This window comes from Balearica regulorum, chromosome 8, assembly GCF_011004875.1.
Source record: "Balearica regulorum gibbericeps isolate bBalReg1 chromosome 8, bBalReg1.pri, whole genome shotgun sequence".
NCBI classification, from domain to species: domain Eukaryota; kingdom Metazoa; phylum Chordata; class Aves; order Gruiformes; family Gruidae; genus Balearica; species Balearica regulorum.
In genome coordinates, this window is record NC_046191.1 from 11,424,407 (window position 1) to 11,440,544 (window position 16,138).

General features: G+C 41.7%; 1 protein-coding gene across 1 annotated transcript in view; it reads left to right on the forward strand.

The window, feature by feature from the left end:
* The window catches only part of EIF2B3 (eukaryotic translation initiation factor 2B subunit gamma), a 99,923-nt gene that overhangs the window by 40,759 nt on the left and 43,026 nt on the right, over positions 1-16,138 (forward strand). The window contains exon 6 of the mRNA XM_075759567.1: positions 10,250-10,339. Coding sequence (XP_075615682.1) covers positions 10,250-10,339 — 90 coding nt within the window. The remainder of the gene's footprint in view (positions 1-10,249; positions 10,340-16,138) is intronic.

Sequence of the window (16,138 nt, forward strand, 5' to 3'; positions counted from 1 at the left end):
CCACAACCACAGATGGAATAGTCCCAGTCTCTTCCAAGCAAGAAGGGAATAAAAGTTGTTTTGTTTTAATAGTATTTGAGGTTGCCATAAAACTGTAAATTGTAATCTTCAGGTCATCCACGACCCATTTTCTTTTTCTTTCTGTTCAACTAAGCGTTTCAGGATGAGGAAATTGTCCTATGATGGGTTTAGCCTTGTAAAGGAAAAGGATTGGATTTGTTGCCATTCTGGTCTTTATACAGAGAGCTGTTCTGAGAGCAAATTGTGGAGGTGTCTCAACTCTGTTACTTGCCATGGCCAGTTTATTGTTTCTAGGCTGTGAGGTTTAAATCGCTATCCCAGATGGCATATGCAGCAGAGGGTTCAGTTGCTGTCTTCTCTCTTGCTTTTCTATCCCAGTTTGTGATCAGGGCTGAAACTGGTTTTTTTACTACTGTCTTAATTGTTAGGGACCACTTAAGTCTAGATTAATGACATTCCTCCTACTATTTCATTGCCGAAGCCAAGCTGTCTCCAGACAAGTGGTGTGCTGATGTCTCCTTATCACAGCAGTAAGATACTTCCTAATTTTGGGCAAAAACTGGACTTTGTAACTGCAGCTTAAAAAAAAAAAAAGCATTTAAATTGGGAAAATACCAAGATGAGCATGGTGTCTTTTCAGCTGTTCAGACAGCTTTTCCTTCAAGAATGTTTTTTTAAATGAACATTGACCGTTTCTTACTTTAAAGGCAGCTCCCACCTACTATATGAAGTGAGTTAGCACATGCTGGGCTCTGTGGAACAGCACTCTTGTTTGTATGAAGTTTCTCAGTCAGCAGTAACCATCCCAGGGAAAAAAGTTAACCTACTGCTCAAAGTACTGTCTCGCTGCATTGATTTCACCAGGATTTTCTTGTCCGCTGTGATATTCTAATTGCCATATTATTACTGTTCAAAAGGAGTGAAATTCCTCCGGCCCAACCTTAAGCTGTTATTCAGGCCATAATAATGGGTGAAGGATGAGAAAGATTTTTGGAAATCTGGCTCTGTCCTCAGTGCAGTGTACGTTTTTGTGCAGTTGGGCTTAATGCTGTAGTGTTCTAACTTCAGCATCCTCCTGAAAGCATTTTAGGTGTAAGCTCAGTTTCTTATGGTAATATGATGCAGCAGCTTCTGTTATAGCTATTAACAAATCTGGAAATTTTAAATCATGAGTAATCTGGTCTAACCAGAAACTAATCCAGTGTGGTTGTAACCACTGTAATTACTTGTTTAAAAAATGCAAATTTGGACTTTGGGTGGATGTTAAACTCTAAATTCTTCTTGCGGTAACAATAGATTTTTCTGTGTCTTGTCTTTTTTTCCTTTTTTTTTTCCTGATACCACAGGATGATGAATGTAAGTATTTCTATTGGTGTTTTGTAAAACGCCAGTTAGCTATTAAAAGAATTAATCATAAAGTTCTTCTGAGTTGAAAAGATGAGAGATGTCTGCAAGTGCCTTCAGTCTGACTTCAATTCTCCTTTGGTTTTAAAGTCTGCTGTCACTGTGCAAAAAGAGTGCTACATTTTCTAATTTAAGGCTTTGTTTTAATGAAGTTCTTATTTTATACTGTCACAATATTAGCTGATAAATTAAATAGTATAGGTTCTTTTAAACTAGAAATGAATGCAAGTATCTCTATGTTTCTTCTGTGATATTCCTATCGTTTGGGGGTCTTTCTTCACTGCAGAATTGGGCTGTGCTCTAATGCTGATGACGTCCTGAGCCCTGACGGCCCTCTGTGTCCTGAAATCTCGTGGCTCAAGGTTGATGTAGCCCTAAATCCAGGCTAGCACGTGTCCAAGGATGTATCTGAATACACAGGCTGGTTCATGACTTCAGTGTAGCCGAGTCGGGGAAACCCCTATGATTTTCTGTAGGAAGCACGATTCATCAAGTCTGACTGCTGATCCCTTAGTGTAGTTTCCCCTAAAATGTATTTTTCGTCTATGTACCCATTCAGCATTGCCGCAATGTGGAGCAGCCTGTGTCCTGGCTGTCCCAGCCAGCCCCCCTCTGCAGTGGTGGCCACTTTAATTTCTGCCTGAGAAAAAGCTGTTTTCATTATCTGATTAAATATTTGACACTTGCAATTGTTGGGATCTTGTCAAGGTGAAGCATGGTTACTGTGTTGCCAAATACTAAAGTGTCCAGGTTTCAGTGGAGTTGAGATGTGAATAGATATGACTGGAAAAGCTTACTGTGAATCAAAAGTGAGGCAGAAGCAGTAGGTTTCAGGGGGAAATCAAAGGGAAACACAGATCAAAGCACCAGCTGAGAAAGCTACAGATCTTTGAGGAGCAGGAGCTAAGTATAATACACTTACAGTAGATGAAAGAAATGAGCTTTGCCAGCAGAAGACATCCTACATGGGCTGGATTGAGGTAGTTTTTGGTAATTTAAACCATAACACTTGAATTTTTCCCTTCTTTGGATTCAAAGCTCATGTCTTTGTGGTTTCTAGAATGTAAGCGTTGGGGGGGAGCTAGACACTGCTTTGTCAACACGCAACATGTATTGCTCTTTGCTTTCTTCTCTTCTCTCCCTCTGTTCTTCCTTCTAACCCTGATGACCTGCTCTCGGACTCTTGTCAAGTTGTTCTCCAGTCCCATGAAATTTAACTGTTTTGAATTCAAATATCTTCTAAAGACAGACAAACACTCACCTTCCATTGTGAGAGCCCATTTGCTTGTCAAGAGAAGATCCTAGCAAAGGAGAGTGAGTGATTGGATATGGCCTAAGCACAGCAACAGGTTTAAAGAGGAATTTTTAATTTTAATGAACTCATGGTGCAGAAATAGGTGGTTTTCCTGGATGGCTACTCAGAATGGGAAATCCAAAGAGTTGTGTGACTGCTTCAGCATGTCCTGCTTGGGCTCTGTAAAGTAAACCAGAGATGCTTAAAATGCTTATTTCCACTTTGTTTTTTCCACTTCTGCTTTTACTTGGAATTTAAGGTCAGCAGAGGGAGGATTTCTTTTTGCCTGTGTGCTTTAGTCGTCTGAAAGTATGTGATTACCTTAATTCCCCAAATTTTGCAGATCATAGATTTTAAGTTCTAGTCACTACTAAAACCCGCCTCACCTGGGAGGCGCAGAAGGTCTTTGGAGCCTGTGATCAGCCAGTCACGCTGCCGCATACCGTTTTGTTTGCCTTTGAGTCTAGGCCAGTGACATAAAGAAATTGTGGCAGCCTCGCTGTGTTTAAGCTATATATTGCTAGTGACCTACAACTTTGACCTAGTATTCAGTTTCGCTGTTTCCCATGCATTTACTGTAATTACTTGATTTAAGAAAATATATCATATGTCTGCTGCTTAGCCCTTTGGGAGCTGGCGTAGGAGGGATCAGCAGGAGCTGCTGTTCTTCAGTAGCCTCTGTACAATCCTCCAGCTTCAGTTGTTTGCTTAAAACTTGTTCCTCTTATGTGTTGTCATTCTTTCAGCCCTGGTGATTTTGGGGAACAATTATTTACTAAGGTGAATTTCCCCAAAGCAGGAAGCAAAATGAGCTGAAAATTGGAAATGATTAGGGTTGCCAGGTGCAGACTCTTAGTTCTTTCTCTTTCTTTAGCAAAGAAAGCATTTCCCAAAGCTTGATTAAATCTCTTAAATCACAGTTTAGCTCAGCATAAGAAAAATAAGCTCAAATACCAGATCTGAACCAAGTGACTAAGCCACGTCCCGTTGTGTTGGAATTGAATTGGTTGTAGCACACAATAATCTACTTTATGTCATCCTAGCCTTAACTGTAGCATAAGATGATTACACTGAATGTGTATAATAATAAGGCTTACACTTTGTATATACTGCTTTAAATATTTTGGCACGCCATAGAAAGAACCTTTACATGCAAGGCTTGATTAATCCTTTTCCTCTGTGTATAGAACAAGTAGCTGCCAGAGCTCAAGGGTAAAACCTATTAATAATGTCTCTGGCAGTCCCCGCCCTCCTTTGCAGTGTATTCTCTTCTGTTCACACCAAACTCTGGACTTCTTATCATTTTGGTATCTCTCTTTTGCTTTCCCAGTTTCTACATAGCAATTGCGGTGTTCTAGCAGACTTGAGTCTAGTATAAAAGTGTCTAGGATAAAATATTTGCATTTTCTCTCTATTTTCAATGGAGGACAGGGAAAGAGAGAAAGGGGCAAGGGGGGTCATGGGCATCCTGGCCCCTGTGTTAATTCCTACAGCTGTTAGCACTCACTATGGCAGAGAAGACCCTTAAAACCAATTTTAGGGAAGTACTTTCCCCAGCAGCTGTGTCTGGCGTGTTCCCAGAGGGATGCACGTGCATCCAGCGATGTGGCTGCGCATCCCCCAGGGAGTGCTCCTCGGACTTGGGGTGGGTGAGGAATTACTGTTGTTCTCGTTTTCATACAGGGAAGCTGAAGCAGGATGAAGAAAAACATTTTATTTAAAGTCATGGGATGAGTTGGCCACGCAGCCATCAGCACCCTCACTGTTCAGCGTCGAAATCAAGAGATGTTAACAGTAAAGCATGGTGTTGGGACTCTTCTACAGAAGGTCACACAGGCTTATTGTAAACCATAACTGTCCTTGAACAAATATTAATGCTGAGTTCTGACTGCTAACCTGTACTCTTTATACTAGAGAAAATGATTTAATCTTTGGCTTTCAATGAAAGTTGGTTCCTTTACCAAAAAGTTTTCAGCATGTTTTTGTCAGAAGTAGGTTCATAGCTTGTATTCTAGTCTCATGGGGATATTAATAATATAACACAACAAAGAAAAATGGCATGCGGTGAAGGTTTTAAATGAAAAATATTTATTATTCAGAAGGCTTTCAAGGAGCTTAGGTCATTAGATCAATAAAACATTTTCATTTGGAAAGTACTTCCCATTCCTGATACAGTGTCTCTTTAGAAGCCGCGGCTGTGAATACCGATCGGTGGCTAGTTCCTCAAGGGTCCAAAGTTTGTCGTGCCCTCCTGTCTTTGTAAATAGGGCTGTTACAAAACTGAAGGAAGGGGAGCAGCGAGAGGGTGCCTCTGAGCTGGGAAACAGAGTTGAGGGTCACCTGGGGCCCGCAGCACATGTTCTAAGACACCTTGTAGTAGCCTACAGAGTCTTGAAATCTTGGGTGATAGCTTTTCCGTGCCCCTTTCCTCTCCACGCCAGCTCTCACGTCACCAAGGTATTCCTCATAGCCAGAACTGACCCAATTGTTCCACCCGAGAAGCAGCATCCTCTAATTAACCTCTGCCCCACGTCCCCTGAAGCCTGGCAGAAGGGGGGGCTCCGGGCAGAGCGGTGCGGGGGGCCCGGCAGGACGCGGCGGGGGGCGGCCCGGCCTGTGCTGCTACAGCTGCTGCGGTTCAGCCCAGAGGTGGCAGCATTTCACTGGTGGGCAAAGGCGGCCTGGGATCCAGCGGGGACAGGCATCGGGCTGGCTGCTTCGGGATCTTTTTGGCCAAAAGCACTGTGTTTAATAAATAAATAAATAAGGTCATAAGGTGTCCGGGGTTTTTGAAGAGCCAACATAACAGTGGTCTTTTATTATTATGTGTTTACAGCCAAGAGCTGTCCCGTAAACGAGCAATGCGATTTAGGGATTTATTTATTTTCTTTCCTTTAAAAGTAGGAATGTTTGAAACATTAAAGGTGGTCTGGCAGCTTCTTCTGTGAGACTTCTCTTCGTGTTGATCTGTACACTGGCTTTGTGTCAAAATGAGAGCACCACCTCCACACAGACAGTCTGGGGTCAGCAGTGTGTGTTTGGATGGCACACTGCTTCACGCAAGGCTACAGTACATAGCACGGGGATAAGAAGAATGTGGTAGGCTGGCTACACGAACTGTGAGCTACGTGTGATAAATTAGAAAAGAAATGAGTGTGGAATGCATAGTTTGCACTTAGCGTGCTGTTATTTATTTATTTTGGAGGGATGGGGATGAAGATGAACTAATCCCCATAAGCCCATGGTGGATGTAATTCAGATATCAGTTCAGGAGCCAGGTTAATAGCAGGTATGATTGGATTTTTATTGTGTCGTTGCTCAGATTAGTGTTAGAGTACAGACAGCCTCAGGACCTTGAGCTTATTTAAAGACCTTCATATTTTCCGTCAACAGCTGCATGAAGTTAAAGGGAAAGAGGCCATGGGATTTCTCTTTCTCAGCTAGTTTATTCGTGAGGTGGTGAGGTTAATGTGGCAATATCCCATGCTTAGTAGAGAGGCTTTTTGGCTTTAAGCATTGTGTGTGCTCCCTTCAGATTTATGATTTTGACCCCAGCTTGGCATTATCACACTGTCAGTGGGAGTGCAGGGCTGGTTTGAACCTCCAGCTCTTGGTGGTAATCTCTCTTAATTAGTTTATAGTTGAAACAATTGTCCGTCTTTTTGCCATTAAACAAGGGAAGTTTGCTCTATCAGTGGTTGATTTCCCTGAGGGAGGAGATCCTGAAGGAGGTTATCAGGGAGGGAAAAAAGCTCCGGGCTCCACTTTCAAAGCAATGCCATGTACGAAGCATGCACCAATCCTGTTAGTACTGCTTATTATTTCACAATGGCGTGTCAGGAATTAAGGGCACAGACCTTTCTAAGGACTCTTGCAGACCTTTATGCACTCTCATCCCAAGTCAGGATTTTGTGGAATTATGTGCTAATAAAAGCTAATTTTACACATTAAATTGCATTCTTTGAAATTGCTCTTTTAATTGCTGATCTGTCCCTGACTTCTCCACAGATCTCTCCCAGCCTCCTAATTGTCAACGTTCTGTCAGGGAGACCTCCATGCCTCATCATTAGGGTTAAAATCTGCCATCACTTAACATAACACACAGAGCTTACAACTGGGAGGAGCCCCCTCCCTTGCATGGGAGCACAGACAATAATAGACACTATAGTAGCAGCGCCAATGGGAGTTTTACCATGTATTTTAATGACTTGTGCTTGATTACATTTGCTAGATTGAACCGAAGTTCATTTAGTAATTGGTATGATTCTTAGAGGTTCACATTTGACATTCCTCGCTCGTTAAAGAGCTCCAACAATGGCTGTTGCAACTTTCATCTTAATGCTGACCCTCTCAGATATATATCTGGTCTTTTTCTTTTGATAAACCACCCAACCCAGCATTCATTAACACTTAACCATCTGCAGCCAGCCCCTCCTAGTACCTTCTCCCTTGCTTTGATGATATAATTAAAAGCCTTTGGTATTATCTCCCTCAGAGTGATAAGTCTAGGTGCATCAGCTCTAGGCACATGCATTGTTTGTTATTCGATTCTCTCTGTATCAGCTGTTCCTCGTGATGGGCTCATTTTTCATATGTTGTAAAGATTAGCCGATAGAGTGGGAGATCAGAGGCATGAGAAGCGAGTGTGGCTTTCGATATTAGTAACCAGATGCTCATTTGAAATGGTGATGGAGTTTGCTGTTATCTGTTAGATTATTTGGCTCCTTTGCTTTTACCTGAAGATAAATTCGTTTAAGCACTAGTCAATGAAAATTAGCGTCATCTTCAGTGGCTTGTTATGATAGAGTGCTCTTATCAGTCTGGTTTAGTGTGGCTATTCTCTCCTTGAGTCTGGTTTACAGAAATGGCAGCTTTGTTTATGCATGTGCCCAAACTTGCCTGTTTGACCTTTGAAGCTGTGATTATAATATTAATCTATGGGACTATTCTGTTGCAAATCACTTAGGTGGTCTGTATTTCAGAGGATTTTCATTGTGGGACCTCCCTCTTGTCCAGCATGATGTTCCATTATTGTTAGTATATTCTACATTGAAAGCTAACTCAGAGTGGTGTTTCAGTACATCTTGTTGTCTGGCTGGGTTGGGTTTTTTGTGGGGCAGGGGCGGAGGGGAGTAGGGAGGAGGTATAATGGAACTGCAGCTAGGATAGCACTGTGGTACTGTCTGTCCACTTGCACTGATTTTGTATAACCTTATTAAAAAGTTGCTTAGCTACAGAAAAACTTGGTACAATACTTGCATGCAGATACAAACTTCAGCCCACAAATCCTCAGAGTCCTGCGGTGTAGCTAAATAGTGTTATTCCAGTTTGCAGGTGGGGAGACTGTATGTATGAAAGCCGCACAGACACTGGCAACAGAACCAGCATTTATTAAGGAGTTCCTGTTTTACACTCTTCTGCTTGATGTCTGGCCCTTGCAACGTTCCCTGCCTTGTGTTTAAGGGGGTTGTGGTAGATCTTGGATAGGGAGAGAAGAACCTGGCATTCTGGCACTAAAGCAACTGTGTCCTGTTTGTAGTCTTCAAGTTAAGAACTGGGGTTTTTTCCTCCTATTTTCCCATCTCCTTCCCGTGTTACATCCAATTCTTTTTTTTTAATATGTCTCTTGCCTTGTTCCATTGTTTTGTTTGTTTTCCCAGCTTTCCTCCCTGCTCCATTTCTTTCCATTTGTCTCTTTCACCCATTTCAATAAACTATTATATTCATTATATAAATACAAGAGAGCCCTTTTTCTCAGAGAAGATAGGAAAATTCTCCCTCTGACAAATACCCAAAATGTGGAAACCATCCTCAGGATGCAGAGTGGGAGGGAGTCTGCTGACTTCCAAATGCAAGACCTCATTAAAATTAGTGGATTCCCTATTCTCCTTGCAAAAGGAACATTGCTATTTGGGCTGACTTCCACAGCAACATCTGGGCCACTGATAACATCAGTACTGGTGCATTGCTAGGTGAGCTCATGTTTTGTTAATGAAGTAATCTACTAAAAGTGCATATATCATTTTTTAGTACCACAGACTTTACTGCAAAGTATCATACTGCTATTACAGGAGCTTTCCTTTGCAAGTGGGACTTAAAGAATTTTGTTATAGTTAATAATATGCTTAGCTTGAATTGAATGGCATGCTTGAGAAATGCCACCTAAATTATAAAATTTTAAGACTTAAATACTTTGGTAGTTCAATGCATTAATTGAGAAATACACTGAAAAATGGCTTACTGGAATACCTGATATTCTCGATAGCTTTAATGTTACTAAATATTCGGTCTCCTAGTATTGGTTTACTACATATACATATATATGCCCAAGTTGTGAGTGATCCTTCTGCTGAGCTAACTAAATAATAAAAGTGATCATGATCACAAACATCTGACTTTAGTGTGTTCTGAAATAAACAAAGGTTGGATGGAATGTACTGATAAGATATGTTCATTCAAACTTCATTATGAAATTCAGTCATCGAAGGAGGAAAAATGAAAACAGAAACAATTTCAGGTGTGAATTGAAATTTCTCTCCTTAATAGCCTCTGGACTATGAGTGCAGTTACAGATCTCTTGAACATCCTGGTGTAGTCCCTGACTGTTGTGTTTTGTCTTTTTTAATTTGCAAGCTAAATATTCTTGTGGATTTTCTGTCCTGAGAACTAGTGGTGAGTGTTCAGTCAGCCAGAACACTCTTAAATGAGGCTACAGGTGTGTGGAAGGGAAGATAATATTGGCATAAAATATCTAGCTGCTGTGAGACAGGTTCCAAAAGAGCAGAGAATGCATAAAGAGAAGTAATAGAAGTAATCAATGAGTCTTTCTGATTTAAAACTTTGTTCTTAAAATATTGAAGCTATAGGAGATTTCTGAGTTTCTGAAATACTAACCTGTCTGAAAGCAAGGACTCCCCCGTTTGCCGTTGTTTGGCTGAGAGGGAGTTTTAGTGACCTTTTCCATCTTACTGGGCTGGGTAGGCAAATGCTTTGTAATTGAGCTGTGGCAGTCATTTGTAATGTGTAGTGCAGGAAAGGTGGGCAGACCCCATCTCCTTCCCCTGTTCCCCTCCAGGAAGTGTTGGAAGAAATACAGTAGTGTTGTTATGTTTGCTAGCAGAACATGCACAGCCTTGCATATTAAGGCAGGCACTTAGCCAGAAGCTTTGAATTATTGTACCCTGACATTACCCACTGTAACTTTTAGCACTCTGGGCCCATTATTTTGGCTTCCTGCCCAGTAATGTGCAATTTCCACTTACATAAGAAGATGTAGCAGGAGTAATGACTCCTTGGAGGAGGTGTTTTCTTTCGCAGCAAATCAGCCCAGGGCCAGCAGGTGTAAGTTTATAGACACAGTCCAATAATGGCAGCCTGCCCTGTTCTCCTCTGTTAATCCAGCAGTAGGTGGAAGGGAACAGATCTGCCTTTGCACACTTGTCACTATCCACTGCCTTAATTGCAAAGTCAAGCTCTTGTACGTGGCCGTGCAAAGCTCCATGATTTTCCTTTTTTTTTTTTAATTTCCAGGCACCCCAGAATGCACATCAGAACAGGGCTGATGGATGCCCATCTCTACTGTCTGAAGAAATACGTGGTAGACTTTCTTGTAGAAAACAGGTAAGAAACCAAGCAATGCACAAGGTAGTGGCAGGTGTTTGCAGTGACATATGGTTCATATCAGAGCTTTTAAAGGAAGATTTGTTTCATTAAATTGGCTAGCATAAACTAGAAATGTAAAAGAAACCAGTTTTCAAAATGCTTTAACTACACTAAATAGAATGCCAAGCATTGTCTGATTTTCGTATTCAGACCTTTTTTTAAAAAAATAAATCATCTACTAACAGTGTAAATGCAAGTGAAAAATTTTGCCTCTTTCTGCATCCGTTATTTTCCTAATCTATCTGTGCTTTTTGGCTGCTCATTTCACCAGGGCTCCCCCATTGTTAGGGCTGTGAATACATTTCTGACCTTTGATTTCCCCCACCACAGTCTGTTTTGGCCTTTGCAATCACCTTTTCTCTCCCCCTTCACATCCACCACCGCTGCAGGTGGGCTATCTCCGTAGCATCCTATGTTTTCAGCTTGTGATGTTCCTCTGTCAAAACTCTGAGACCACCCACTGAGAGTAAGAAAAACATCCATTTATGGAAGTGGAGAAGAATCTTAGCTATAATATTTCATGAAACAGGCAAAAAAAACCCCAACCCTGTTTATCTTTAAAAAACAAACAAATGAACAACCCCCCTTACAGTAAGTAGTTCGGTTTTGGAGTGATGTCCTGTTCCTAGACTTTTTGAAGTGCTCTCATGCCCATTACGTATATTGAATGCTCGCTGAGTTCTCAAGAGTTTTTCTCCCCTTTTAAGTAATATGAAAGATAAAGGGGCTGACTAAGTGTTGTGTTCATAGTGCTTTTTCTCAGCAGATAAACTGACGTGTGAAAAAACATTGGGGGGTGGCAGGGATTTGTGTTAGTCTTGAAAATACATGAATCTGGTGATACAGTCGGATACATGATTGAAGGAGCTCTTCCAGAATGTGGTTCCATGAGTGAGTTAAAATTAGGTGGAAAATCTCTGTTAACCCGCAGGGCAATTTCTTACCATGTATAAGAATAAAGCTTATCCAATACCTTGACTGGCACATGGGGGGCATTGTACAAAAGTCCATTTCAGTTCCCATTTGTGTATGGGAGCATGTGTGAAAGGTCAGAAAGCTTCAGGATCAGCAGATGCTTTAAATCTGGAATAAGCCACTTATTCAGTGTATTTTAGAAAGTCAGAGACAGTTTGTACTTCTTGTATTTCCTCTGGTAGTGTGAAACAGTGTTTACACCCTTCTTTTGTCACAATACAACATGTAGGACTCATTTCTTGAAATCCTAGCCATCTAGTTTTGCTGGGATTAGACATTTCCAGAATATTAGACATTTCACACATTCAGTACTTTTTCCCTGGTATTTCATGCTGGTTTGAATTTAGATCTTTAGGTCTGCAGGACAAGGATGGTCTTTGTCAGACATGCCACAGTGCATGACACAACAAGGCCTGTAAGCGTAAATAGTGGTAACTTCAGATTTCAAGGCTTTATGCTATTTCCATTGAAACTGGTGAGATCTTTGGTTTTGTCAGTTGTGGGATTTTACCTTTTATCAACCAAAGCCAGCAGAGTGAAATCGTGCTGTGAATTCCTGTGGTTGCCCCCAGGTCCCCCTAGAACGAGTCTACTGACTTTTTGCAAATATAAACTTTTTTTTTTTTGCTTTCTATAGAGAGGTTGTTCTTTGTCTTCACTATTTTTTTGAAGCTGTGCTTCTTTTCTTTGATGCCTCCATGACAAATACATAATTAGAGCAGCTAGACAGCATTTCTTAAGACCTGATAGCAACATCTGGCTTACTGATGGCAGGTAGCTGCTTCATTCTCTTTGACACACATGCTGCTTATTCAGTCAATCGAGAGAGTCAATTGCAAGTAATGTGCTTAACTGGCAAATCTGGGGAATGAGACTTTTGCCATGAGGAATAACTTGGGCTTTCAGGCTTCTGGCATTGGTGGGCATTTGCAGCTTGTTTTTCTTCTCTGAGGAAGGGGAGGACAGTGCATACCCAAAGATCTTTCCATGTTTGGCAGCAATATGCCAGGACTCTTGAAAGATCCTGTGGAATATTTTTGCCTCAAAAGTACTGACATCTACATAATTGTTTGGGTTTAAGGATTCTTTTTAACACTTTGGTTTTTAGTCTAGAGAAAATCTACAGTAAGATTTTTGCCTCTCTGCAAATCTGCACCAGGACTGGAGAAGCTCAGATCCCTTGTTTAAGTTGTGCGTGTTTAAAACTAACAGCAGGGACTGAAGTGAACAGTGAAGCTCTTGTAGGGTGCCAGGAAGTACTGACACAGTGTACTTCCTCAATATTACAATATTTACATTGTGTTAATATTTTAACAGCGGAGTTTGATGGCAGGCAGAACACCTTCTTTCATTGTTTGTAGTTCAGTGAAGCATTTACATTTTTTTTCAAGTTTTATTTTGACATACAAAAGCAGAAAAGATGTTGCCCAGCAGTAAAAAATTCAGATCCTACAACTGGCTGTAGCTCACTTTTTTGCAGAGGAAAATTATGATTACTTCCAGGTCAAAGAATTACATGAAAACTAATGTGGTTATGTATGCGGGATCTGTTGCTTCAAATGGGATAAAAGCCCAGTGTAGTCCTAGCTTAGCTGCAAAGATGTGGCAAGAATAAGCTCTCCCCAGGTCAATGTGGTTTGTATATAGCTGTACCTGTAAGGGTAAATTGCATTCTTCTACTTTGATCGTATTAATATATGCATTATATGTAAAGTCCAAAGTCACTAGCAACTAACATGAAAACAGGGAAAAGAGAACGGGAAATGGCTAAACCTGTGTTTTGTCTAAGTATATGAATCTTGCTTTAGGATTTGGGACAACTTTATTGTATGAGACCTCTGGAAAAAGGCTGAATTTATTGTTCAGCTCCAGAATGGAGTCGTGATGCCAAGGTTTTATCATCAGCTCGGCCACTGTCTTGGTTTGCAGTACTAGACAGGTCACTTCATTTTTCTATGTGCTTGTTTTTTCTTCTGGGTGGGATTGTTTGGAGAATAATCAGTTTTTGTTTGGCAGCAGTGAGATTCTGCTACGGGGGATGTTAGGAGAGGTCAAAACACTGGTAGTCTGTAACTCAGTTCATAGTCCTTTAATACATTTTTATGAACTATTTTAAAAGGACTGAAAAGTAGATTCTCCTGCCTGAAGTTTTATTGCACTATAGCAAACCAAACAAATTCTTGAGTTTTAAAAAGCAGAGATCATTAGTGCCTTTGAATAAAAGTCAGAGGAAATGGTCTGTTTATTAGAACCCCCTGAAATATCTATGTTCAGACAAAAATAAAAAATATCACACCCTAATGTTGTTTAAACCTGGGGAATTTATTTTTTGGGAGGAAAAAATGCATTTTGGCACTTAAAATCCCCATCTCCATCTCTCATCCACTAGTTCAACACTGTATCTTAGTGAATTTGAGTCTTTAAGGGTATGACAGTCCTACCCTCTGAATTTACCACGGTCAAACGCTTGTGGTTCCACAGTGACTTCGGGAACAGCTGAAGAAATCCTTGCCCCAAGCAGTTTGTTGTACCCTGCGGCTGGAATTTACTCCTTCCCTTCTCTCCACACTCCTGCATCACCAGGGCAGGTTGATTATCTGGGTTAATCAGCTCCAGCGCACTGGCAGCCTCTGCCAAGGGATGCCAGTAGCAGCACTGAGAGCCCTGGGGGAAGGACATCTTCATCCCTGCATCTGCAGCGATACCCAGCCCTGACGACTTCTGGGTCTGTTCCCACTAGATTCACAAGAGGTCACGGACCAACTGGATTTATTCCGTCTGAACAGGGACTGTGACCTCAATGGGAACAAGCAGCAGCTTGTTTGGGCTGAAATTTCTGCTGATTCTAACCGTCCCTCGTTGTTTTTTCTGCAGAGGCCTTTGGTTCTTCCCCTGGTTCCTTTCTGCATCAGTGAAGTTAAGCGTTGCTGCGGTCAGTCTTGGTTTGGCAGATGTACTGAGTTTGCCAAATTGTATCACGTCTTTGCACGGGAGGGAGGTCAGGTAAAAAATCTGATCTCCCTGTATGCAGGCAAGAGCTTTTCTTTCCTAAACACTTCCTTTTTCAGAATAAAGCTAACCTGAGGATCTTATAGGTGCTGCGTTTTGTGGTGCAGGGAAGACAGGCAAGCGCAGGCTGTGTGTGTTGCAGGAGCTGCTCTGCCAGCACAGGGCAGGGATAATTGAGGGTGAACACCTGCACCGCATGATGAACTGCACAATATTGCTTTTCTTAAAACGATCATTACACGAGCTGAGCCAGCAGGCTAGACAGAAGCAGAGGCTGTAGCTGGCTGGGGGCACGGCTCCACCCCACAGCTGGCGGGCCTCACACCCTTGGGGCCCTGGGGTGGCAGCCAGCACAGTAGCCAGTCCCTTTTCTGGCACTCTCCTGAGTGCTAGGTTGGAATCTTGCCTCACTGCTGCATTCAGGGCAGATGGAAGAAGAGAGTCCTTATTCCCTTTCCTCTGTGAATTTCATCTGTAGCAGAGGGCAGGATCTAGGCCTGTGCTTTGTGAGCCCGGCATGTTGCACAGGCGTGCACTGATATTTCCTTACTGTGTGCTGACAGTTTGCTTGCTAACAATCCCTGCAAAGCTGCTAGCAGAAGAAATGTGATCAAAGTGAAGTTGCGTGGTAGTTTGTGTTCTGTTTTTCCAGAATATTTCTAAAGCTCTAGCCTGGTGAAATAGATCTGATTTGGGGAGGGGGAGCGGGGGAGATAGATACAAAGCAAGCCCTTCCCCTGTAAAGTTTTAATGTGGAAAAGTAAACTTGCTTTAGAAAATTGTTGAAGAATTGTGTGTCTATATATCCTGTGTATATGCTTAAAAGTCTATGTAATATGCATTTATATGTATGCATGAATGGCATTGTGCCCGCAGTCAGTTGTGCAGGTACAGATTACAACATTTGCTGTATGTGTAAGGATTTCACTCTGCTCACAGCTGAAACCTACAGACAACGGAGGCTGCCTTTTTCACCTCTCATTGAGGTAGACCAGAAAATCCAAAGCCAGATCAAGGCTGCCTAAAACAAGGCAGTATGTGGTCTTTATTAAGTTACCTCCCAAAATCACTTTTGTCAGGTTTCATCAGTGCAGAGCTTGTCATGAATATGCTAATCAAACCTTAGTTACAGGTTGGGCACATGAAAAGCTACGTTTAAAAACACTAACTTTGCAAAGTTAAGCACTTGGCAGTTAGGCAGTGCCGCAGCTGAGGCTCTGTGTGTGTCCCTTTGCTTCTGTATGTGCCTCATACTATGGTACAGTCTCCAGTTACGTGACTCTATAACATTTTTCCCTCTGTGACTGTTGCTTCATTTGTTGCCGGAGATGCTCACTGAAGGAGATACCGTTCAACATTGTAACTTCTGTAGCTGAGGTGAAAGTTACCAGCCTTACTTGCTGTTCACTATTTAAACCCTGTTTTGAAGATACGGTGAATACTTTCCTCTTGGATTTTTGGTGCTTGTCACTGATACTATAATGCTCTGCACACACTTCATTAACTTCCTTTCCAGCACCCCGATTAGTGAAGTTACAGTCTTTCCCCATTCTGAAAGGGGGAAACTAAGGCACACAAGAGCTGAAGTTTGAAATATCTTTGTCCTAAGTATGCTATTTTTCAGTCCTTAATGTCATACAGAGAGCTCTTAATGTTGAAAGAATCTTTTCCATTGATGATAGCTGTCAGAGGGTGACACTGATCAAATCAAAAGCATACAATCAGTGGTGACCTGCAGAAATTAGATTTATGTTCTGCACTCCCCAGCATCTG